The sequence below is a fragment of the Nerophis ophidion genome, linkage group LG21 (genome assembly GCF_033978795.1).
Source record: "Nerophis ophidion isolate RoL-2023_Sa linkage group LG21, RoL_Noph_v1.0, whole genome shotgun sequence".
NCBI classification, from domain to species: Eukaryota; Metazoa; Chordata; class Actinopteri; order Syngnathiformes; family Syngnathidae; genus Nerophis; species Nerophis ophidion.
In genome coordinates, this window is record NC_084631.1 from 31,753,333 (window position 1) to 31,778,332 (window position 25,000).

A 25,000-nucleotide genomic window follows, 5' to 3' on the forward strand; every position below is an offset into this window, starting at 1 on the left:
CAGCATCTTCTCTATCTGAATCGCTCCCACTGCCCTCTAGTATTTTTTTTTTTTTTCCTAGTTCTTCACTCTCACTTTCCTCATCCACAAATCTTTCATCCTCGCTCAAATTAAAGGGGAAATTGTCGCTTTCTCGGTCCAAATTGCTCTCGCTGCTGGTGGCCATGATTGTAAACAATGTTCAGATGTGAGGAGCTCCACAACCCGAGACGTCACGCGCATATCGTCTACTACTTCCGGTACAGGCAAGGCTTTTTTATCAGCACCAAAAGTTGCGAACTTTATCGTGGATGTTCTCTACTAAATCCTTTCAGCGAAATATGATCAAGTATGACACATACAATGGACCTGCTATCCCCGTTTAAATAAGAACATCGCATTTCAGTAGGTCTTTAACTTTCTTTTTCCTGTCTCACTTCCTCTGATTTTCTTTCATTCTTTATTTAGTCTTTCTTTCTCTCTTTATTCATTATGTGCTATTTAGATTTAGATATTTCTTTTGGTTTTGTCTTTCTTTATTTCATTATCTACTTAATTTTTTCCGTCTTTTTATTACCTTTGGCTATCATTTATTTATTTATTTTTTTATGTCTTTGTTCTTTGGCGATTTTGCTTTTTTATTTCTTTATTTCTTTTTTTTAATCTTTTGTTTTCTTTCTTTCTTGCTTTCTTTTTTGTATCAATTATTAATTGTATCTTAGCTAGAAATGTGTTTTTTTACTGTCATTCTTTATATCGTTTTTCTTTTTTTTGTTTGTATTTTTTATTTTTATTTTTATTTTTTTCTTACTTTCTCATAGATTTTATTTCTTTCTTTTTTTTTCTTACCTTCTTACAGATTTTATTTCTTTTTTTCTTTCTTTCCATCACTGCATACTTTCTTATTTATACGGAGACACATACTTCCTTTTAGAAACGGCAAGTGGGAGGAAGTAATAAAATTAGCTCTGCTTTTTTCGACTATTTTTCGGACGTGTTGTATTGTCCTCGTGTAATTCACACACATGTCGTGTTTGGTAACCAACTCAGCATTGACTTCCTCAACTTGAAATGCTGCTTTTATACAAAGTTCCAAAGGAGGGGAGCCCTTTCTTGTTTGAAAGGAGCACAATGACTCATTCAAGTGAGCGCCCACACCGTTCAAGTATAATTAAATAAGCCATATTCAAGTTAAAAGGGCTGAAAAAAAATCTTTGACAAGATTCCATTTCCCGCTTACCAGTACAAACATATCCACCCTTGGCCAGGTCTTTTTTTGGTGGGTTCCTACACCACCCGTGCACCTCCAGCCATGGCTGGTTGGCCTTTGCCATGGTGGTGTCAGACACGGCTGGCCTTCCAAGGAGTCTGTGACGGTACAGGGACACTAGCATCTCTGCCATTGCCATGGCAACCCCGCATCACCACATTTCATGTGAAACTAGATGTCCCTTAGATGTATCATTTACATGCAGTGCAGCATGATTCATACACTGCAAAAACTGGAATCTACGATTAAATATCTCAAGTAAGTACTCCGTGCGCTGCCGAACATGCTCCTCTGCTTGTAAAACCAGCAATGTTATGACGTGCCGTCATTCTCGTTAAAAAAAGAGGGGATGGCGGGGGGTTACGGGTACTTTTTAGAGGCGGTATAGTACCGAATATGATTCATTAGTATAGCGGTACTATATTAGTGCCAACAAAACTCAAACGGGGCCATATTTGTACACTACAAAAACTGAAATCTAATGAAGATTAAATATCTCAAATAAGGCTGATATTTGCTTATTTTCTTCCGGATAAGATAATTCTTCTCTCTAAGCAGTTTTTATGTTAGTGTTTTACGTGTTTTAAGGGTTTTGGTCCTGGATGATCTCAGTTAGATATTACAGCTTGTTGCTGAGATGTGATGACCTATATTGAGTAAAACATGCTTGAAACTAGAATAGCAAGTGTTGCAAAGCTGGGTCATCAACACTTACATGGGACGGCGTGGCGCAGTGGAAGAGTGGCCGTGCGCAACCCGAGGGTCACTGGTTCAAATCCCACCTAGTACCAACCTCGTCACGTCCGTTGTGTCCTGAGCAAGACAATTCACCCTTGCTCCTGATGGGTGCTGGTTGGCGCCTTGCATGGCAGCTCCCTCCATCAGTGTGTGAATGGGTAAATGTGGAAGTAGTGTCAAAGCGCTTTGAGTACCTTGAAGGTAGAAAAGCGCAATACAAGTACAACCCATTTATTTATTTATTTACATGTATAAAACTACTTTTTTAAAGTAATAATTTCTTGAAAAAAAAATCATGTTTATGTCAAGATAATGGGACTAGCATTTAGTTAATTTAAGAACATTTTTTAACATATTGAGCAAAAAAAGGTCTCTTTTTTTCTACCTAGAAAAGTGCACTTATTATCAGTGAGAATATACTTATTTTAAGGTATTTTTGGGTTCATTGAGGTTGGCTAATGTTACTGGTTTCAGAAAGTCTCGACAAGCTGAATTGTTCTTGTTCTATCTGCGTATCATTTTGCTTAGTTCAAATAAAATACCCCTCATTTTTGTATTGTTTTTTTCTTGTTTTTGAACACTGACTTTTCGCAGTGTAGGATAAAGAACGCTGAGAAGGACATTGTCCGACATAATTTGTCCAAAATGCATCATTTATCACAATTTCATTTAATTAGGTGTTGTATGATTTAAGTGGTTTTATTAATTTTTAACTAAATATGCTAAATCCAACTCGCATGTGTTCAACACAGAAAGTTAACAAACTAATGGTACATGCGGAGAGGATGGAATTCAATCAGCTCTGCCTATTCCTACTCCTATTCGGAGCTAGTATATTTGAGAATCAGCACCTCCAAGTCCGAGTCCATGGTTCTCGCCCGGAAAAGGGTGGAGTTCCATCTCCTGGTTGAGGTGGAGACTTTTCCCCAAGTGGAGGAGTTCAAGAGTGAGGGAAGAGTGGATGGTGAGATCGACAAGTGGATCGGTGCGGCGTCTTCAGTAATGCGGACGCTGTATCGATCCGGAGCTGAGCCGGAAGGCAAAGCTCTCAATTTACCGGTGGATCTACGTTCCCATCCTCACCTATGGTCATGAGCTTTGGGTTATGACCGAAAGGACAATATCACGGGTACAAGCGGCCCAAATGGGTTTCCTTCACCGGGTGGCGGGTCTCTCCCTTAGAGATAGGGTGAGAAGCTCTGCTCAAAGTAAAGCCGCTGCTCCTCTAAACGCCCCCCCAAGGGAGGTGTTTAGGGCACGTCTGACCGGTAGGAGTCCACGGGGAAGACTATGTCTCCCGGCTGGCCTGGGAACGCCTCGGGATCCCCCGGGAGGAGCTGGATGAAGTGGCTGGGGAGAGGGAAGGCTAGGCTTCCCTGCTTAGGCTACTGCCCCCGCTACCCGACCTCAGATAAGCGGAATAAGATGGACGGATGGATATATTTGAAAATCAAAATACATTTCAACAGTGCAACTTTTTCACTTCCGAGCCTTGACACCGATATTAGTCGAATTCAATATCAGCACGTATCACACGCACTGGTATCATTTTTTGTCGTGTGGAATGTGGGGGAAAGTTTGATCGAGTGAAATAGGTCAAACAAAAACCAAAAATGTTGAAATTAAAGTAGCAATGATTGTCACACACACACTAGGTGTGGTGAAATGTGTCCTCTGCATTCGAACCATCCCCTTGTTAGCCCCCTGGGAGGTGAGGGGAGCAGTGAGCAGCAGCGGTGGCCGCGCCCGGAAATCATTTTTGGTGATTTAATCCCCAATTCCAACCCTTGATGCTGAGTGACAAATAGGGAGGCAAGGGGTCCCATTTTTATAGACTTTGGTATGACTCGGAGGTATGAAAAGTTATTAAAAAAAACACCAATTTGTTTATATTCACTGTCTGGAATGGACTTGTACTGTATTTAAGTCAAAGTGGAGTGGCAATGAGTTTTTTTGGGTGACCCCAGTTGGTCACAAAAATGCAGTAAGTTCAGCTCATACTGCGGGAAATTGAATGATGCCGGCACGCTTGTTCCTGGATACTTTCTAGTATTCTTCCGCCTTGGAGACTTTGTGTGTGTAAGTAATACGCAAATGTGATGATTTGATACTTGTTAACAAACAAAAAAAATGTGTTGGAACCCTTATTAGGTATTTCTAGCTTGTGCGCTATTGTGTGCTTAGCTGTCGTGTAGCTGCCTAACATGTTTACCTTTTGTAAAGGATTAAACAAAAAGAGTTTATTGGAGGACATTTAAATGTTAAATGGCGTAGCAGGTCTGCCTGTATCGGCACTTTTACAAGCAAGCCGATATCATTCAATACTTCTTGCTTGTATCAGACCGATATATGATATCAGGGCTCAGACACAAATCATATAAATATCCAAATGTAATGATAGACATATACATAATATTTGACTTGAAACAAAAATGTTTTCTAGGGCTGTGTCTATTAGGAACTGACATTAAGCTTAAGTCAAGTGGCGCTTTCCATCATCTTCAGTAGACTGCATTGCAGAGTGATAAACCAGGAATGGGGCCATATGAATCCCTTTCCGACTGCAGTATCAAAAAATGCGGAGCCATTTATTTAATCTAAGGCGCAGGGGTCAAACTCAAGGCTCGAGGGCCAGACGTGGCCCGCCACTTCATTTTATTTGGCCCTGGAAAGCCTGGAAATAATATGTATCAATAAAGTACTATAACTTTTGTTACTAAATGTATTATTTCTTTCAATTTAGGGAGATACATACATATATATATATATATATATATATATATATAAATATAAATACTCCATGTTATGTTACTTAAATATAGTCTAATTATTCAAAAATACATGATCACACATTCAAACCATTTTTAAAAATATAAATAAATACTAATAATAATGATTTCAAAGCAAGTTGTACATCAACTTGTGCAACGTAAAATTAGCAATAGATTTTATGGTAAAATTGTGAAATTTACTGTGTCAAAAAATGCGGAGCCATTTATTTAATCTAAGGCACAGGGGTCAAACTCAAGGCTCAAGGGCCAGATGTGGCCCGCCACTTCATTTTATTTGGCCCTGGAAAGCCTGGAAATTATATGTATCAATAAAGTACTATAACTTTTGTTACTAAATGTATTATTTCTTTCTAATTTGGCAGATATATATATATATATATATATATATATATATATATATATATATATATATATATATATATATATATATATATATATGTGTATATATATACGCACACATATATATATATATATATATATATATATATATGTGTGTGTGTGTGTGTGTGTGTGTGTATATAAATAATCCATGTTATGTTACTTAAATATTGTCTAATTATTCAAAAATGCATGATCAAACATTCAAACCATTTTTAAAAATAGAAATAAATACTTATAATAATGATTTCAAAGCAGGTTATACATCATCTTGTGCAATGTAAAATTAGCAATAGATTTCATGGTAATATTGTGAAATTTACTGTGATTTCACAGCATTTTTATCTAAATGAACAAAAAATGTCCTTTGTTTTACTGTAATAAACTGTGGTGCGGCTTTTGCATTTACAGTAATACACCGAAAAAACTACAGTTGTTGATTTGCGGTAAAAAAAAAAAAAAATATTAACTGTAAAATTGCAGTTTTTTATTTACAGTAAAAAAAACTATGTAAATCCTCCAGTGACATTCTGGCAACTGGGCTGCCTTTTTTTTTTTTTTTTAACCATGAAAACAGCAGTACTTTTTTTCCATCTACAGTAATATACGCTACATGTTGAGGTGAAATTATTGCAAATCACCATTTTTTTTTTACTTTTTTTTTTTTTTTTTTAATCAAATAAAATGCGTCATTTTGCTGAGGCTAAAAATATCGATATATATATGGAGTATTGTGACATGGCCTCAAAATATCGAGACATTAATGAAAGGCCATAATGCCTACTACCTATACATATTAAAAAATAATTAGAATCGTTAAGAATAAGAATTGCGATTATTTTTAAAAATTGATGTTTTCCCTGTTATCCTGTACCCAGACTTAGGTCCCCTTGCAATGTCTGTCCTCCATTGACTGCGGCGTACAACTTCTTCTTCTTCAGGCGATGTTTGGCAGTCCAGATAAAAGACTTTGGCGAGGACCCCTGTACCGAGCCATTACCATGTTTCTGCCAGTCTTTGCACCCCCATTTTATTGTGCCTGTGCCTCCCTCCATCACTCTCTCTCCTCAGGCACTAACCCGTGATTTCCCCTCCTCCTTGTCTTGCAGGGCACATCCGACCCTCAGTGCGTGGTGTGGGACTACAGCAACCCGTGAGTTATTCCCCGTTATTTCTCACGCCCGCTCGGTCGATGCTTATCCGCCTTTTTTTTTTTTTTTCCGGTGCGGATGTCCGGTCAGATTTGCTTTATTAATGAACTGAGACCTGCTCTAACGATGTTCTCCGCATTTCCTGTTAATTAAATGAGGCGAGGAGAGCAAACAGCGGGCTTCAGAAGTAGCTTTGCTCGGACTGCCTCAGTAGGCCGGTGTTTAATTTGTGGCTGCTCTCGATAGTTAATTGCAACGCGTTGCCTTTCTGTGCGGACGGTCTGAAGCGTTTGTCTAAGTAGCTGCATCCACCGTGGAAAACGCCGCACAATCAACCCTGCTCTTAGCTCGTTTATTCAAAATGTCAAGTGTGCTGATGCCCACACTCCGCCTCTCATTTCTAGGAATGCCCTGCATTTTCTCTGTATGCTAATGAACAACCAAAGAAAAAGCATTTCCGCCACACTATCTAGGCCAGAATTAATAAACTGGTGGCCCAAAAATGATGCCAGGTGCATTCAGAACTTGCGAGACTTAACATTTTTTCCAGAAAATAATGTAACACATTGGAAGATCTTGGTAATGGTATGTGAACCTTGCTCCAAAGTTGTGATTTACATAACTGCACTCTTTAGTTACTAGGGGTGTAAAGAAAAGTTTAGATCAATCATGATTCGTATTTGTAACGATTGTTCGATTCTAATATATATATATATATATATATACACAGTGGGGCAAAAAATATTTAGTCAGCCACCGATTGTGCAAGTTCTCCCACTTAAAATGATGACAGAGGTCTGTAATTTTCATCATAGGTACACTTCAACTGTGAGAGACAGAATGTGAAAAAAAAAATCCAGGAATTCACATTGTTGGAATTTTGAAGAATTTATTTGTAAATGATGGTGGAAAATAAGCATTTGGTCAACCATTCAAAGCTCTCACTGATGGAAGGAGGTTTTGGCTCAAAATCTCACGATACATGGCCCCATTAATTCTTTCCTTAACACGGATCAATCGTCCTGTCCCCTTAGCAGAAAAACAGCCCCAAAGCATGATGTTTCCACCCCCATATTTCACAGTAGGTATGGTGTTCTTGGGATGCAACTCAGTATTCTTCTTCCTCCAAACACGACGAGTTGAGTTTATACCAAAATGGATACATGGATGATACAGCAGAGGATTGGTAGAATGTCATGTGGTCAGATGAAACCAAAATAGAACTTTTTGGTATAAACTCAACTCTTCGTGTTTGGGGTAAGAAGAATACTGAGTTGCATCCCAAGAACACCATACCTACTGTGAAGCATGGGGGTGGAAACCTCATGCTTTGGGGCTGTTTTTCTGCTAAGGGGACAGGACGATTGATCCGTGTTAAGGAAAGAATGAATGGGGCCATGTATCGTGAGATTTTGAGCCAAAACCTCCTTCCATCAGTGAGAAGTTTGAATGGTTGACCAAATACTTATTTTCCACCATAATTTAAAAATAAATTATTTAAAATTCCTACATTGTAAATTCGTAGATTTTTTTTTCCTCATTCTGTCTCTCACAGTTGAAGTGTACCTATGATGAAAATTACAGACCTCTGTCATCATTTTAAGTGGGAGAACTTGCACAATCGGTGGCTGACTAAAGACTTTTGTGCCTTTTTATTTTATTTATTTATTTTTATTCCAATTCATTGTTTTTAACCTGTCCTGTCCAGCCACTCAGATAAATCATCTTGTTGATGTAGATGATCTAAATATCTAATTGTGAAGGTAGAAGTCCGGCCCCTTGTTCTTACCTTTCTGGAAATGTGGCCCCCCAAACAGTTTTGTTGCCCCCAGTTTTTTTTCCCCAAAACTTGTCAGACAAACATTTTTGCAGTCCTTTAAGTCCTCTCCTTTTTGGTAGTTCCACATTTTTTTCCGTAATGTGATTCAAATACCTAAAGTGGCTCTTCAGATGCAAACAGTAGTCTACTATAGAGGATGCTGGTTCTAACTAATAGACAAAACAAGACTACTTGTGAAGGGAGAATGTGGCCACCCAAACAATTTAGTTGCCCCTCAGTTTTGTTCAAAACTTCTCAGAAAAAACATTTTTGCAGCCCTTTAAGTCGTCTCCTTTTTGGTAGTTACACATTTTTTCCCAATGTGATTCATGTAACTAAAGTGTCTCTTGAGATGTAATCAGTAGTCATGTGTTCAACTTCTTCAGTTGTGCTATAGTGGTGTTCCTCAAGGTTCCATCTTAGGTCCTCGCTTTTTCATCGTTTGGGCTCTTCAACTGGTGGCCTCTGAGTTCCCTTCAGTTAAAAAAAAACTTGTAACGATGACCAAAATGTAATGTGTCCTATAGAGGATGCTTGTTCTACCTAATATACAAAATAAGACTAATTGTGAAGGGAGAAGTCCGGTCCTTAGCCTTCTGAAACGGTGGCCCCCCAAACAATTTAGTTTCCCCTCAGTTTTGTTCAAAACTTCTCAGGAAAAAAAACATTTTTGCAGCCCTTTAAGTCATCTCCTTTTTGGTCGCTACACATTTTTTCCTAATGTGAGTCATGTAACTAAAGCGTCCCTTCAGATTATAATCAGTAGTCATGTGTTCAACTTCTTTAGTTGTGCTATAGTGGTGTTCCTCAAGGTTCCATCTTAGGTCCTCACTTTTTCATCATTTGGGCTGTTCAACTGGTGGCCCCTGAGTTCCCTTCAGTTAAAAAAAAAACTTGTAACGATGACCAAAATGTAATGTGTCCTATAGAGGATGGGTCTACCTAATATACAAAATAAGACTAATTGTGAAGGGAGAAGTCCGGTCCTTAGCTTTCTGAAAAGGTGGCCTCCCAACAATTTAGTTGCCCCCTCAGTTTTGCTCGAAACTTCTCTGAAATAACATTTTTGCAGCCCTTTAAGTCCTTTCCTTTTTGGTAGTTATACATTTTTTCCCTAATGTGAGTCTTGTAACTAAAGTGTCTCTTCAGTTGTAATCAGTAGTCATGTGTTCAACTTCTTCAGTTGTGCTATAGTGGTGTTCCTCAAGGTTCCATTTTAGGTCCTCGCTTTTTCATCATTTGGGCTGTTCAACTGGTGGCACCTGAGTTCCCTTCAGTTCAAAAAAACTTGTAACTATGACCAAGATGTAATGTGTCCTATAGAGGATGCTGGTTCTACCTAATATACAAAATAAGACTAATTGTGAAGGGAGAAGTCCGGTCCTTGGATTTCTGAAAAGGTGGGCCCCCCAACAATTTAGTTGCTCCTCAGATTTGTTCGAAACTTCTCAGAAAAAAACATTTTTGCAGCCCTTTAAGTCATCTCCTTTTTGGTCGTTACACATTTTTTCCTAATGTGAGTCATGTAACTAAAGCGTCTCTTCAGATTATAATCAGTAGTCATGTGTTCAACTTCTTTAGTTGTGCTATAGTGGTGTTCCTCAAGGTTCCATCTTAGGTCCTCGCGTTTTCATCATTCGGGCTATTCAACTGGTGGCCTCTGAGTTCCCTTCAGTTAAAAAAAAACTTTTAACGATGACCAAAATGTAATGTGTCCAATAGAGAATGCTTGTTCTACCTAATATACAAAATAAGACAGATTGTGAAGGGAGAAGTCCGGTCCTTAGCCTTCTGAAAAAGTGGACCCCCAAACAATTTAGTTGCCCCTCAGTTTTGTTCAAAACTTCTCAGAAAAAAAAAAATTTGCAGCCCTTTAAGTCATCTCTTTTTTGGTCGTTACACATTTTTTCCTAATGTGAGTCATGTAACTAAAGCGTCTCTTCAGTTGTAATCAGTAGTCATGTGTTCAACTTCTTCAGTTGTGCTATAGTGGTGTTTCTCAAGGTTCCATTTTAGGTCCTCGCTTTTTCATCATTTGGGCTGTTCAACTGATGGCCCCTGAGTTCCCTTCAGTTCAAAAAAACTTGTAACTATGACCAAAATGTAATGTGTCCTATAGAGGATGCTGGTTCTACCTAATATACAAAATAAGACTAATTGTGAAGGGAGAAGTCCGGTCCTTCGATTTCTGAAAAGGTGGGCCCCCCAACAATTTAGTTGCTCCTCAGATTTGTTCGAAACTTCTCAGAAAAAAACATTTTTGCAGCCCTTTAAGTCATCTCCTTTTTGGTCGTTACACATTTTTTCCTAATGTGAGTCATGTAACTAAAGCGTCTCTTCAGATTATAATCAGTAGTCATGTGTTCAACTTCTTTAGTTGGGCTATAGTGGTGTTCCTCAAGGTTCCATCTTAGGTCCTCGCGTTTTCATCATTCGGGCTATTCAACTGGTGGCCTCTGAGTTCCCTTCAGTTAAAAAAAAACTTGTAACGATGACCAAAATGTAATGTGTCCAATAGAGAATGCTTGTTCTACCTAATATACAAAATAAGACTAATTGTGAAGGGAGAAGTCCGGTCCTTAGCCTTCTGAAACGGTGGACCCCCAAACAATTTAGTTGCCCCTCAGTTTTGTTCAAAACTTCTCAGAAAAAACATTTTTGCAGCCCTTTAAGTCATCTCCTTTTTGGTCGTTACACATTTTTTCCTAATGTGAGTCATGTAACTAAAGCGTCTCTTCAGATTATAATCAGTAGTCATATGTTCAAATTCTTTAGTTGTGCTGTAGTGGTGTTCCTCTAGGTTCCATCTTAGGTCCTCACTTTTTCATCATTTGGGCTGTTCAACTGGTGGCCCCTGAGTTCCCTTCAGTTAAAAAAAAAACTTGTAACGATGACCAAAATGTAATGTGTCCTATAGAGGATGCCGGGTCTACCTAATATACAAAATAAGACTAATTGTGAAGGGAGAAGTCCGGTCCTTAGCTTTCTGAAAAGGTGGCCTCCCAACAATTTAGTTGCCCCTCAGTTTTGCTCGAAACTTCTCTGAAATAACATTTTTGCAGCCCTTTAAGTCCTTTCCTTTTTGGTAGTTATACATGTTTTCCCTAATGTGAGTCTTGTAACTAAAGTGTCTCTTCAGTTGTAATCAGTAGTCATGTGTTCAACTTCTTCAGTTGTGCTATAGTGGTGTTCCTCAAGGTTCCATTTTAGGTCCTCGCTTTTTCATCATTTGTGCTGTTCAACTGGTGGCCCCTGAGTTCCCTTCAGTTCAAAAAAACTTGTAACTATGACCAAAATGTAATGTGTCCTATAGAGGATGCTGGTTCTACCTAATATACAAAATAAGACTAATTGTGAAGGGAGAAGTCCGGTCCTTCGATTTCTGAAAAGGTGGGCCCCCCAACAATTTAGTTGCTCCTCAGATTTGTTCGAAACTTCTCAGAAAAAAACATTTTTGCAGCCCTTTAAGTCATCTCCTTTTTGGTCGTTACACATTTTTTCCTAATGTGAGTCATGTAACTAAAGCGTCTCTTCAGATTATAATCAGTAGTCATGTGTTCAACTTCTTTAGTTGTGCTATAGTGGTGTTCCTCAAGGTTCCATCTTAGGTCCTCGCGTTTTCATCATTCGGGCTATTCAACTGGTGGCCTCTGAGTTCCCTTCAGTTAAAAAAAAACTTGTAACGATGACCAAAATGTAATGTGTCCAATAGAGAATGCTTGTTCTACCTAATATACAAAATAAGACTAATTGTGAAGGGAGAAGTCCGGTCCTTAGCCTTCTGAAACGGTGGACCCCCAAACAATTTAGTTGCCCCTCAGTTTTGTTCAAAACTTCTCAGAAAAAAATTTTTTTGCAGCCCTTTAAGTCATCTCCTTTTTGGTCGTTACACATTTTTTCCTAATGTGAGTCATGTAACTAAAGCGTCTCTTCAGATTATAATCAGTAGTCATATGTTCAAATTCTTTAGTTGTGCTATAGTGGTGTTCCTCTAGGTTCCATCTTAGGTCCTCACTTTTTCATCATTTGGGCTGTTCAACTGTTCAACTTTGGGCTAATTAACTAAATTCAATCAGTCCGTAGTCACGTGTTCAACTTGAGTCCTTTGGAGCCTCCTGGAAACGTGCTCCCCACCCCCCCAAACAGTTCCAAGGAACATCCCTGCAGTTTTCCGCGTTGTTTGGTTTGGGCCAGAAATTTGCCGGCTGTTAAAATATTCAAACTCCTCAGTGGGCTCTGACCTTTTCAATATTTGATCAAACGTTGCCTCGCTTGTAATGAGCCCCGCTGTCCATTTCCTGACACGGTGGAGCCGCAGGACCCTTTAATCGGATCACAAAGCCTTCGCAAGGCGACACGTGCGCCCCGGTCATTTCACGAAGGCTCGAACAAGACGTTGGCTTTTTGACGGTCGGGATCGGCGCCGGAGAGTTTCGTTATTTCCTCGCCACATATCATTCTTTGATGGATACCGTTCGCCGACACCATGAGCTCGGAGTGAAACAGAAGATGATGGAGTTTAAAGGGGCCATTATGTCCATCCGCAGCGTGACTACGCTCAAACAAAAGGTGCGTGGCCAGCGTCTAAACGTGTTTGCATGGACTGAGTGGGCCGAGGGGAATCTGTTTGCAGAAAGCCATGCACACACACACACACACACACACACACACACACACACACACACACACAGTGTTGAGTACATAAAAAATGACTTTATTACAAACATCAACATTTAAAAACACGTTATCTACATTATATGTTGCAGGCTGTAGTCCAGGGGTGTCCAAACGTTTTGACTTAGGGCTAAAATAATTCTGGTCGAGCATGTAAAGTAACATTATATCCGCGTTGTCCCGATACCGATGTTTGTGTAACAGGGACCGATAGTTTTCGGTACTTATCTATAAATAAGTGGGACCACTATATTGGCCAAAACTCAAGCCATCTTTTAACTTCTTATGAAAAGACATCTTCAATCTCCTCGACGGTGAACTTGTCACGTCTCATGTGTCAGGTAAACTGCTGCGAATGGGGCCATATGAGTCAGCTTCCTACTGTACTCGCGACCGTTGTGTCTTGTTTGATATCGGTTCTGTCCAATATGTAAAAAGGCTTTTAACTTCTTCAACAAGATATCTTCAATGTCCTTGATGATGAAATCGTCACGTTTCCTGTGTCAGGTTAACCGTGGCCAATGGGGCCGTGTGAATCAGCTTCCTACTGTACACGCTACCGCCGTGTCTTGTTTGATATCGGTATTGGCCAATACTCAAGGCGTCTTTTATCTTCCTTGAAGGACATCTTTAATCTACTTGATGATGAATATGTCACGTTTCATGTGTCAGGTAAACCGCGGCCGAAGGGGCCATATGATTCAGCTTCCTACTGTACACACTACCGTCGTGTCATGTTTGATATCGGTATTGGCCAATAATCAAGGCGTATTTTAACTTGTTTGAAAATACATCTTTAATCTACTTGATGAAGAACTTGTCACGTTTCATGTGTAGGGTAAACCGCTGCCAAAGGGGCCATATGAGTCAGCTTCCTACTGTACTCGCAACCGTTGTGTCTTGTTTGATATCGGTATTATCCAATATGTAAAAAGTCATTTTACTTCTTCAACAAGATATCTTCAATGTCCTTGATGATGAAATTGTTACGTTTTATGTGTCAGGTTAACCATGTTCAATGGGTCCGTGTGAATCCGCTTCCTATTGTACACGCTACCGTCGTCTCTTGTTTGATATCGGTATTGGCCAATACTCAAGGCGTCTTTTATCTTCCTTGAAGGACATCTTTAATCTACTTGATGATGAATATGTCACGTTTCATGTGTCAGGTAAACCGCGGCCGAAGGGGCCATATGAGTCAGCTTCCTACTGTACACATTACCGTCGTTTCATGTTTGATATCGGTATTGGCCAATAATCAAGGCGTATTTTAACTTGTTTGAAAATATATCTTTAATCTACTTGATGAAGAACTTGTCACGTTTCATGTGTCAGGTAAACCGCTGCCAAAGGGGCCATATGAGTCAGCTTCCTACTGTACTCGCAACCGTTGTGTCTTGTTTGATATCGGTATTGTCCAATATGTAAAAAGTCATTTTACTTCTTCAACAAGATATCTTCAATGTCCTTGATGATGAAATTGTCACGTTTTATGTGTCAGGTTAACCATGTTCAATGGGTCCGTGTGAATGTGCTTCCTATTGTACACGCTACCGTCGTCTCTTGTTTGATATCGGTATTGGCCAATACTCAAAGCGTCTTTTATCTTCCTTGAAAGACATGTTTAATCTACTTGATGATGAACATGTCACGTTTCATGTGTCAGGTAAACCGCGGCCGAAGGGGCCGTATGATTCAGCTTCCTACTGTACACACTACAGTCGTGTCATGTTTGATATCGGTATTGTCCAATAATCAAGGCGTATTTTAACTTCTTATGAAAAGACATCTTCAATCTCCTCGACGATGAACTTGTCACGTCTCATGTGTCAGGTAAACTGCTGCGAATGGGGCCATATGAGTCAGCTTCCTACTGTACTCGCGACCGTTGTGTCTTGTTTGATATCGGTTCTGTCCAATATGTAAAAAGTCTTTTAACTTCTTCAACAAGATATCTTCAATGTCCTTGATGATGAAATCGTCACGTTTCATGTGTCAGGTAAACCGCGGCCAATGTGGACTTTTAAATCTGCTTCCTACTGTACACGCTACCGTCGTGTCTTGTTTGATATCGGTATTGGCCAATACTCAAGGCGTCTTTTATCTTCCTTGAAGGACATCTTTAATCTAGTTGATGATGAATATGTCACGTTTCATGTGTCAGGTAAACCGCGCCCGAAGGGGCCATATGATTCAGCTTCCTACTGTACACACTACCGTCGTGTCATGTTTGATATCGGTATTGTCCAATAATCAAGGCGTATTTTAACTTGTTTGAAAATACATCTTTAATCTACTTGATGAAGAACTTGTCACGTTTCATGTGTCGGGTAAACCGCTGCCAAAGGGGCCATATGAGTCAGCTTCCTACTGTACTCGCAACCGTTGTGTCTTGCATGATATCGGTATTGTCCAATATGCAAAAAGTAATTTTACTTCTTCAACAAGATATCTTCAATGTCCTTGATGATGAAATTGTCACGTTTCATGTGTCAGGTTAACCATGTTCAATGGGTCCGTGTGAATCCGCTTCCTATTGTACACGCTACCGTCGTGTCTTGTTTGATATCGGTATTGGCCAATACTCAAGGCGTCTTTTATCTTCCTTGAAAGACATCTTTAATCTACTTGATGATGAATACGTCACGTTTCATGTGTCAGGTAAACCGCGGCCAAAGGGGCCATATGAGTCAGCTTCCTACTGTACACGCCACCGTCGTGTCATGTTTGATATCGTATTGGCCAATAATCAAGGCGTATTTTAACTTCTTTGAAAATACATCTTTAATCTACTTGATGGGGAAGTTGTCACGTTTCATATGTCAGGTAAACCGCAGCCAATGGGGACGTATGAGTCAGCTTCCCACTGTACTCGCTGACTTTGTGTCTTATTTGATATCGGTATTGGCCAATATTCAAGGCGTCTTTTGACTTCTTTGAGAAGACATCTTTAATATACATGATGATGAAATTGTCACGTTTCATGTGTCAGGGAAACCGCTGCCAATGGGGCCGTATGAGCCAGCGTCCTACTGTACTCGCAACCGTTGTGTCTTGTTTTTATATAGCTATTGTCCAATACTCAAGAAGTCTTCTAACTTCTATGAGAAGACATCTTCAATCTCCTCCATGATGAACTTGTCACGTTTCTTGTGTCAGGTATACCACGGCCAATGGGGCGATTTAAATCTGCTACCTACTGTTCTCGCTGACGTCGTGTCTTGTTTGATATCGGTATTGGCCAATACTCAATAAGTCTTTTAACTTCTTTAGTCTCCTTAATGATGAACTTGTCACGTTTCATGTGTAAGGTATACCACGGCCAATGGGGCCATTTAAATCAACTTCCTACTGTACTCGCTGACGTTGTGTCTTGTTTGATATCGGTTTTGGCTAATATTCAATAAGTATTGTAAGTTCTTTAAGAAGACATCTTCAATCTCCTCAATGTTGAACTGGTCACGTGTCATGTGTCAGGTAAAACGCGGCCAAGGGGACCGAGCGAATCCGCTCCCTACTGTATTCGCTGACGTTGTGTCTTGTTTGATATTGGTATTGGCCAATACTCAATAAGTCTTTTAATTTCATTAAGAAGACATCTTTAATTTCCTTAATGATGAACTTGTCACGTTTCATGGGTCAGGTAAACCGTGGCCATTAGGGCCGTATGAATCCGCTTCCTACTGTACACGCTACCGTCGTGTCTTGTTTGATATCAGTGTTGTCCAATACTCAAAAAGTCTTTTAACTTCTTCAGAGGGATATCTTTAATGTCCTTGATGATGAATTTGTCACGTTTCATGTGTCAGGTAAACCGCGGCCAATGTGGACTTATAAATCTGCTTCCTACTGTACTCGCTGACGTTGTGTCTTGTTTGATATCGGCATTGGGCAATACTCAAGGTGTCTTGAACTTCTTTAAGAAGACATATTTAATCCCCTTAATGATGAATTCGTCACGTTTCATGGATCAGGTAGACCGCGGCCATCAGGGCCGTATGAATCCGCTTCCTACTGTACACGTTACCTTCGTGTCTTGTTTGATATCGGCATTGGGCAATACTCAAGGCGTCTTTTAATTTATTTGAGAAGACATCTTTAATCTACTTGATGATGAACTCGTCACGTTTCACGTGTCAGGTAAACTGCGGCCAATGGGGCCACATGAGTCAGCTTCCTACTGACGTCGTGTCCTGTTAGATATCGGTATTGTCCAATGCTCGAGTTGCCGTTGAACTTCTCATGAGAAGACATCTTTAATACACTGGACGATGAACTTGTCACGTTTCATGTGTCAGGTAAACCGTGGCCAATGGGGCCATTTAAATCCGCTTCGTACTGTACTCGCTGACTTTGTGTCCTGTTTGATATCGGTATTGTCCAATTCTCGAGTTGTCGTTGACCTTCTCATGAGAAAACATCTTTAATTTACTGGATGATGGACTCGTCACGTTTCATGTGTCAGGTAAACTGCAGCCAATGGCGCCACATGAGTCAGCTTCCTACTGACGTCGTGTCCTGTTTGATATCGGTATTGTCCAATGCTCGAGTTGTTGTTGAACTTATCATGAGAAGACATCTTTAATATACTGGATGATTACGTTGTCACGTTTCATGTGTCAGGTAAACCGCCGCCAATGGGGCCATTTAAATCTGCTTCGCACTGTACTCGCTCACTTCGTGTCCTGTTTGATATCGGTATTGTCCAATTCTCGAGTTGTCGTTGAACTTCTCATGAGAAGACATCTTTAATATACTGGATGATGAACTCGTCACGTTTCATGTGTCAGGTAAACCGTGGCCAATGGGGCCATTTAAATCCGCTTCGTACTGTACTCTCTGACTTCGTGTCCTGTTTGATATCGGTATCGGCCAATGCTCGAGTCGTCGTTGAACTTCTCATGAGAAGACATCTTTAATATACTGGACGATGAACTTGTCACGTTTCATATGTCAGGTAAACCACGGCCAATGGAGCTATTTAAATCAGCTTTGTATTGTACTCGCTGACTTTGTGTCCTGTTTGATATCGGTATCGGCCAATGCTGGAGTCGTCGTTGAACTTCTCATGAGAAACCATCTTTAATCTACTGGATGATGAACTTATCACGTTTCATGTGTCAGGTAAACCGCGGCCAATGTGGACTTATAAATCTGCTTCCTACTGTACTCGCTGACGTTGTGTCTTGTTTTGTTTGATATCGGCATTGGGCAATACTCAAGGCGTCTTGAACTTCTTTAAGAAGACATATTTAATCCCCTTAATGATGAATTCGTCACGTTTCATGGATCAGGTAAACCGCGGCCATCAGGGCCGTATGAATCCACTTCCTACTGTACACGTTACCGTCGTGTCTTGTTTGATATCGGCATTGGGCAATACTCAAGGCGTCTTTTAATTTATTTGAGAAGACATCTTTAATCTACTTGATGATGAACTCGTCACGTTTCACGTGTCAGGTAAACCGCGGCCAATTGGGCCAAATGAATCCGCTTCCTACTGTACTCGCTACCGTTGTGTCTTGATTGATATCGGTATTGTCCAATACTCAAGGCGTCTTTTAACTTATTTGAGAAGACATTATTAATCTACTTAATGATGAACTTGTCACGTTTCATGTGTCAGGTAAACCTCGGCCATCAGGGCCGTATGACTCCGATTCCTACTGTACACACTACCGTTGTGTCTTGTTTGATATCGGTATTGTCCAATACTCAAGGCTTCTTTTAACTTATTTGAGAAGACATTATTAATCTACTTAATGATGAACACGTCACGTTTCATGTGTCAGGTAAACTGCAGCCAATGGGGCCACATGAGTCAGCTTCCTACTGACGTCGTGTCCTGTTTGATATCGGTATTGTCCAATGCTCGAGTTGCCGTTGAACTTATCATGAGAAGACAGCTTTAATATACTGGACGATGAACTCATCACGTTTCATGTGTCAGGTAAACCGCCGCCAATGGGGCCATTTAAATCCGCTTCGCACTGTACTCGCTGACGTCGTGTCCTGTTTGATATCGGTATTGTCCAATTCTTGAGTTGTCGTTGTACTTCTCATGAGAAGACATCTTTAATATACTGGACGATGAACTCATCACGTTTCATGTGTCAGGTAAACCGCCGCCAATGGGGCCATTTAAATCCGCTTCGCACTGTACTCGCTGACTTCGTGTCCTGTTTGATATCGGTATTGTCCAATTCTTGAGTTGTCGTTGTACTTCTCATGAGAAGACATCTTTAATATACTGGACGATGAACTCGTCACGTTTCATGTGTCAGGTAAACCGCGGCCAATGGGGCCATTTAAATCCGCTTCGTACTGTACTCGCTGACTTCGTGTCCTGTTTGATATCGGTATTGTCCAATTCTCGAGTTGTCGTTGAACTTCTCATGAGAAGACATCTTTAATATACTGGATGATGAATTTGTCATGTTTCATGTGTCAGGTAAACCGCGGCCAATGGAGCTATTTAAATCCGCTTCGTATTGTACTCGCTGACTTTGTGTCCTGTTTGATATCGGTATCGGCCAATGCTCGAGTCGTCGTTGAAATTCTCATGATAAGACATCTTTAATATACTGGACGATGAACTTGTCACGTTTCATATGTCAGGTAAACCGTGGCCAATGGGGCCATATAAATCCACTTCGCACTGTACTTGCTGACTTCGTGTCCTGTTTGATATCGGTATCGTCCAATGCTCCGGTCGTCGTTGAACTTCTCATGAGAAGACATCTTTAATCTACTGGATGATGAACTTGTCACGTTTCATGTGTCAGGTAAACCCCGGCCAATGGGGCCATTTAAATCCGCTTCGTACTGTACTCTCTGACTTCGTGTCCTGTTTGATATCGGTATCGGCCAATGCTCGAGTCGTCGTTGAACTTCTCATGAGAAAACATCTTCAATCTACTGGATGATGAACGCGCAGCGACTTCACTCCCACCGTCGTTTAATCACATTTCCCCCACCCAGCGTCGCTAATGGGTTTACAACAGGACCATTAATCAGTAGTTTGTTCTCACTTTCTACTTTGCTAATGACTCCGCAGTATTCATAGTTCAAATTGTTATTTATGCGCGCGCTTCTTTATTTATTTTCGCCCCGAACGTGCCCATATGTCGACGCCGTCTGCTCGATTGTGCTCGCCATCCTTTCCCCGTTCCTCGGCGAGGCGTGACCGACAACCTCTGCTCACTAACTTGAGGTAAAACGTGGGAAAAGTGAGAAGTTTGGATTTTCTTGACAGTAAACGCACAAATGAACGAATGTTTCTGCCATGTACACACCTTGCTGGCGTTGGTGCATCCTTCCACATCCAACACGCCGCCAAACGCTTGAGCGCACCCCCGCCTCGTTGCCTGAGAAAACAGGAGCCATTAGTCGGAGATATTGTGCACCGCAGACCGGCGGGTGACATTTGGCACGTGAGGGGACGCCGGGGGTCACTCAATCCTATTTCTAATCCCCGGTGCTTTGCGGCCTGATCCGGGATCAGCGGTTAAAGAGCCGGTGAGCAAACGCAGCCGTCCGTCAATGGCGTGGAGAGATACATCATATGTGCGGCACAACATGACCCGCACGCTGCTGCAGGCTTGCTTTGCTGCTAATGTTCTGCATGCATCAAATATCAGCGTGTTCACCAACATTAGCTTGATATTTCTGCATGAACGATCAGTGAAAAAAAATGTTTTTCTTATTCCATGTACTGTACTGAGATAGGCTCCCCTGCCCCTCCCGCGACCCCAAAAGGGACAAGCGGTAGAAAATGAATGGATGTACTGAACCATAAACTACAGTGCACCCGGAAAGTATTGACCAAACTTTGTTACGGCGTTATTTCAAAATGGAATAAATAGAGGTTTTTTGTCCTCAAAATACTACACACAATACATTATACACCCCCGCTACCACCAAACCCGCCCCCCGAACCCCACCCACCTCAACCGTTGACGGGGGGGGGGGGTGTAATGTAGCCCAGAATAGTTAGGGATGCATGGGAATCTGGGTATTTGTTCTGTTGTGTTCATGTTGTGTTAAGTGCGGATGTCCCACCTCAACCGTTGACGGGGGGGTGTAATGTAGCCCAGAATAGTTAGGGATGCATGGGAATCTGGGTATTTGTTATGTTGTGTTTATGTTGTGTTAAGTGCGGATGTCCCACCTCAACCGTTGACGGGGGGGGGTGTAATGTAGCCCGGAATAGTTAGGGATGCATGGGAATCTGGGTATTTGTTCTGTTGTGTTTATGTTGTGTTAAGTGCGGATGTCCCACCTCAACCGTTGACGGGGGGTGTAATGTAGCCCGGAATAGTTAGGGATGCATGGGAATCTGGGTATTTGTTCTGTTGTGTTCATGTTGTGTTAAGTGCGGATGTCCCACCTCAACCGTTGACGGGGGGGGGGGGTGTAATGTAGCCCAGAATAGTTAGGGATGCATGGGAACCTGGGTATTTGTTCTGTTGTGTTCATGTTGTGTTAAGTGCGGATGTCCCACCTCAACCGTTGACGGGGGGGTGTAATGTAGCCCAGAATATTTAGGGATGCATGGGAATCTGGGTATTTGTTCTGTTGTGTTTATGTTGTGTTAAGTGCGGATGTCCCACCTCAACCATTGACGGGGGGTGTAATGTAGCCCGGAATAGTTAGGAAAGCATGGGAATTTGGGTATTTGTTCTGTTGTGTTTATGTTGTGTTAAGTGCGGATGTCCCACCCCAACCGTTGACGGGAGGGTGTAATGTAGCCCGGAATAGTTAGGAATGCGTGGGAATCTGGGTATTTGTTCTGTTGTGTTTATGTTGTGTTAAGTGCGGATGTCCCACCTCAACCATTGACGGGGGGTGTAATGTAGCCCAGAATAGTTAGGAATGCGTGGGAATCTGGGTATTTGTTCTGTTGTGTTTATGTTGTGTTAAGTGCGGATGTCCCACCTCAACCGTTGACGGGGGGTGTAATGTAGCCCGGAATAGTTAGGAAAGCATGGGAATTTGGGTATTTGTTCTGTTGTGTTTATGTTGTGTTAAGTGCGGATGTCCCACCCCAACCGTTGACGGGAGGGTGTAATGTAGCCCGGAATAGTTAGGAATGCGTGGGAATCTGGGTATTTGTTCTGTTGTGTTTATGTTGTGTTAAGTGCGGATGTCCCACCTCAACCGTTGACGGGGGGGCGGGGGGGGGGGTGTAATGTAGCCCGGAATAGTGAGGGATGCATGGGAATCTGGGTATTTGTTCTGTTGTGTTCATGTTGTGTGCGGATGTTCTTCCGAAATGTGTTTGTCATTCTTGTTTGGTGTGGGTTCACAGTGTGGCGCATATTAGTAAGAGTGATAAAGTTCTTTATATCACAACCCTCAGTGTAACCTGTATGGCTGTTGAACAAGTATGCCTTGCAGTCGCTTGCGCGTTGTGACGGCTAGATGTGGCCGGGCGGCACTCAGATATGAAGTGTGAAGTGAATTATATTTATATAGCGCTTTTCTCTAGTGACTCAAAGCGCTTTACATAGTGAAACCCAATATCTAAGTTACATTTAAACCAGTGTGGGTGGCACTGGGAGCAGGTGGGTAAAGTGTCTTGCCCAAGGACACAACGGCAGTGACTAGGATGGCGGAAGCGGGAATCGAACTGGCAACTCTCAAGTTGCTGGCACGGCAACTCTACCAACCGCGCTATACCGCCCCGCGGTATAGCTCATAGTATTAAAGCGGACGCGGTCGAGAGGACGTTTAAGGTATTGCCATCCCGGCACGCCCTCAATATTGTTGTCCGGGTGAACATCTGAGAATGTTATTTCTGGGAGGGGCACTGAAATCCGGAAAACCTTCCGGAAAAATGGGGGGGGGGGGGGCAAGTATGCAGCTGAGCCACATCAGAGTGATCCAAGAGCCGCGGTTTGCTGACCCCTGATCTAGGACGACTGCGAATATCAATATGTTCAAAAATTCCAGGAAATTCCCAACTCTCCTGAAGGAATCAATAAAGTACTATCTATCTATCTATCTATCTATCTATCTATCTATCTATCTATCTATCTATCTATCTATCTATCTATCTATCTATCTATCTATCTATTCAAAGAAATTGAAGTTAAGAGCCAGATGAGGTGGTTCAGGCATCTGGTCAGGATGCCACCCGAACGCTCCCCTAGGGAGGTGTTTCGGGCACGTCCGACCGGTATGAGGCCACGGGGAAGACCCAGGACACGTTGGGAAGACTATGTCTCCTGGCTGGCCTGGGAACGCCTCGGGATCCCCCGGGAAGAGCTGGACGAAGTGGCTGGGGAGAGGCAAGTCTGGGGTTCTCTGCTTAGGCTGCGGCCCCCACGACCCGGCCTCAGATAAGAAGATTGGATGGATGGATGGTTGACAAGTTAAAGTACAAGGGGCGGCATGGCGTAGTGGGTAGAGCGGCCATGCCAGAAACCTGAGGGTTGCAGGTTCGCTTCCCACCTATTGACATCCAAATCGCTGCCGTTGTGTCCTTGGGCAGGACACTTCACCCTATGCCCCCGGTGCCGCTCACACTGGTGAATGAATGATGAATGAATGATTGGTGGTGGTCGGAGGGGCCGTAGGCGCAAACTGGCAGCCACGCTTCCGTCAGTCTACCCCAGGGCAGCTGTGGCTACAGATGTAGCTTACCACCACCAGGTGTGAATGAATGATGGGTTCCCACTTCTCTGTGAGCACTTTGAATGTCTAACAATAGGAAAGCGCAATATAAATCTAATCCATTATTATTATTATTATTACTAATGATTGTCACACACACACTAGGTGTGGCGAAATTATTCTCTGCATTTGACCCTTGATCACCCCCTGGGAGGTGAGGGGAGCAGTGAGCAGCAGCGGTGGCCGCGCCCGGGAATCATTTTTGGTGATTTAACCCCCAATTCCAACCCTTGATGCTGAGTGCCAAGCAGGGAGGTAATGGCTCCCATTTTTATAGTCTTTATTATGACTCGGCCGGGGTTTGAACTCACAACCTACCCATCTCAGGGCTTCAGTCAAGACTGGTGGCGACTCAGGCGCTCTGTCCCACGACATGGCGGCGAGTTAGCGGGAGGGGGGCGGACCAGTGGACGGGGATTGCTCCACTTTCCCGTCTGACCCGAGCGCGGGGGATCAGAAGTGTGTCAAACAGCGAATCAGCGCACGGGGAGGGAGCGGGCCAGTGCAGGGCTTAACGTGGGGCTCTGCCTCGGCGGGGCGTCTCAGACCTGCACAGGATCTTCCCTCCCAGCTGTCACGAACGCTCCCTTTTTTTGTTTTTGTAGTTTATGGCGGCACACCCGTCGTTTTTCGGAGGGCTCAAGTCCAAGTGGCGTATTTGCTCCCTTCTGCACGGACGTTGACTCTTTTAATATGGATGACACGCTTCCGGCCGGCAGGGTTAATTCCCCCGCTCGCCTTTATTTGGGTCATGTGACCTGTGCAGGCATAATGGAGTGTCCGCCATCGACTCCTTTTGACATCAGCATGAAGATTTCCCTTTAGTGGACGCCCTCTTCACTGGTGGACTTGTTGGGGTAAGTCACGACGTATCCGATTTGCTGTTTGTTTGTACTGGAGGAGCTGATTTCCTGACATTTTGTCGGGACTATTACAAAAAAAAGAAAAACAGGTGTAATGTCACGAGAAAACCGGAGCAGGAACAGACGAGTCATATCAAAGACTGTGAAAATGGGAGCCATTACCTCCTTGCTTGGCACTCAGCATCAAGGGTTGGAATTTGGGGTTAAATCAACAAAAATGATTCCCGGGCGTTGCCACTGCTGCTGCTCACTGCTCCCCTCACCTGCCAGGGGGTGAGCAAGGGTGATGAGAATAATTTTGCCACGCCTCGTGTGTGTGTGTGTGTGACAATTATCGATAATTTAACTTTAACTTCCCATGAACGCAGTAGGAAGGGGATTCATATGGCCCTGTTGGTCGCGGTTTACCTGACACATGAAACCTGACGAATTACAGGGGGAAGGAGGGGGGCTCCATCCACTTTAGCCACCAGTGTCGAATATTTTGCTGCAATTTTAACGTTGACCGTCAATTTTCTGCAAACTTCATTGCTAAATGGTTTACCCCCTCTTCCTCTCACGCGAGATTTTGCACTCTGTTAGTGTTTTTATGTCTCGGGTGTGACACAACCTGTTCTGGATTACAATCCATAAATCACATGTTTGATCAAAGTGCATTG

General features: G+C 42.2%; 1 protein-coding gene across 18 annotated transcripts in view; it reads left to right on the forward strand.

The window, feature by feature from the left end:
- adgrb2 (adhesion G protein-coupled receptor B2) overlaps positions 1-25,000 on the forward strand; it is a 1,085,043-nt gene that overhangs the window by 789,229 nt on the left and 270,814 nt on the right. For all 18 annotated transcript variants that reach the window (XM_061882474.1, XM_061882487.1, XM_061882489.1 and 15 more), the window contains one exon: positions 6,267-6,310. In XM_061882474.1, coding sequence (XP_061738458.1) covers positions 6,267-6,310 — 44 coding nt within the window. The remainder of the gene's footprint in view (positions 1-6,266; positions 6,311-25,000) is intronic.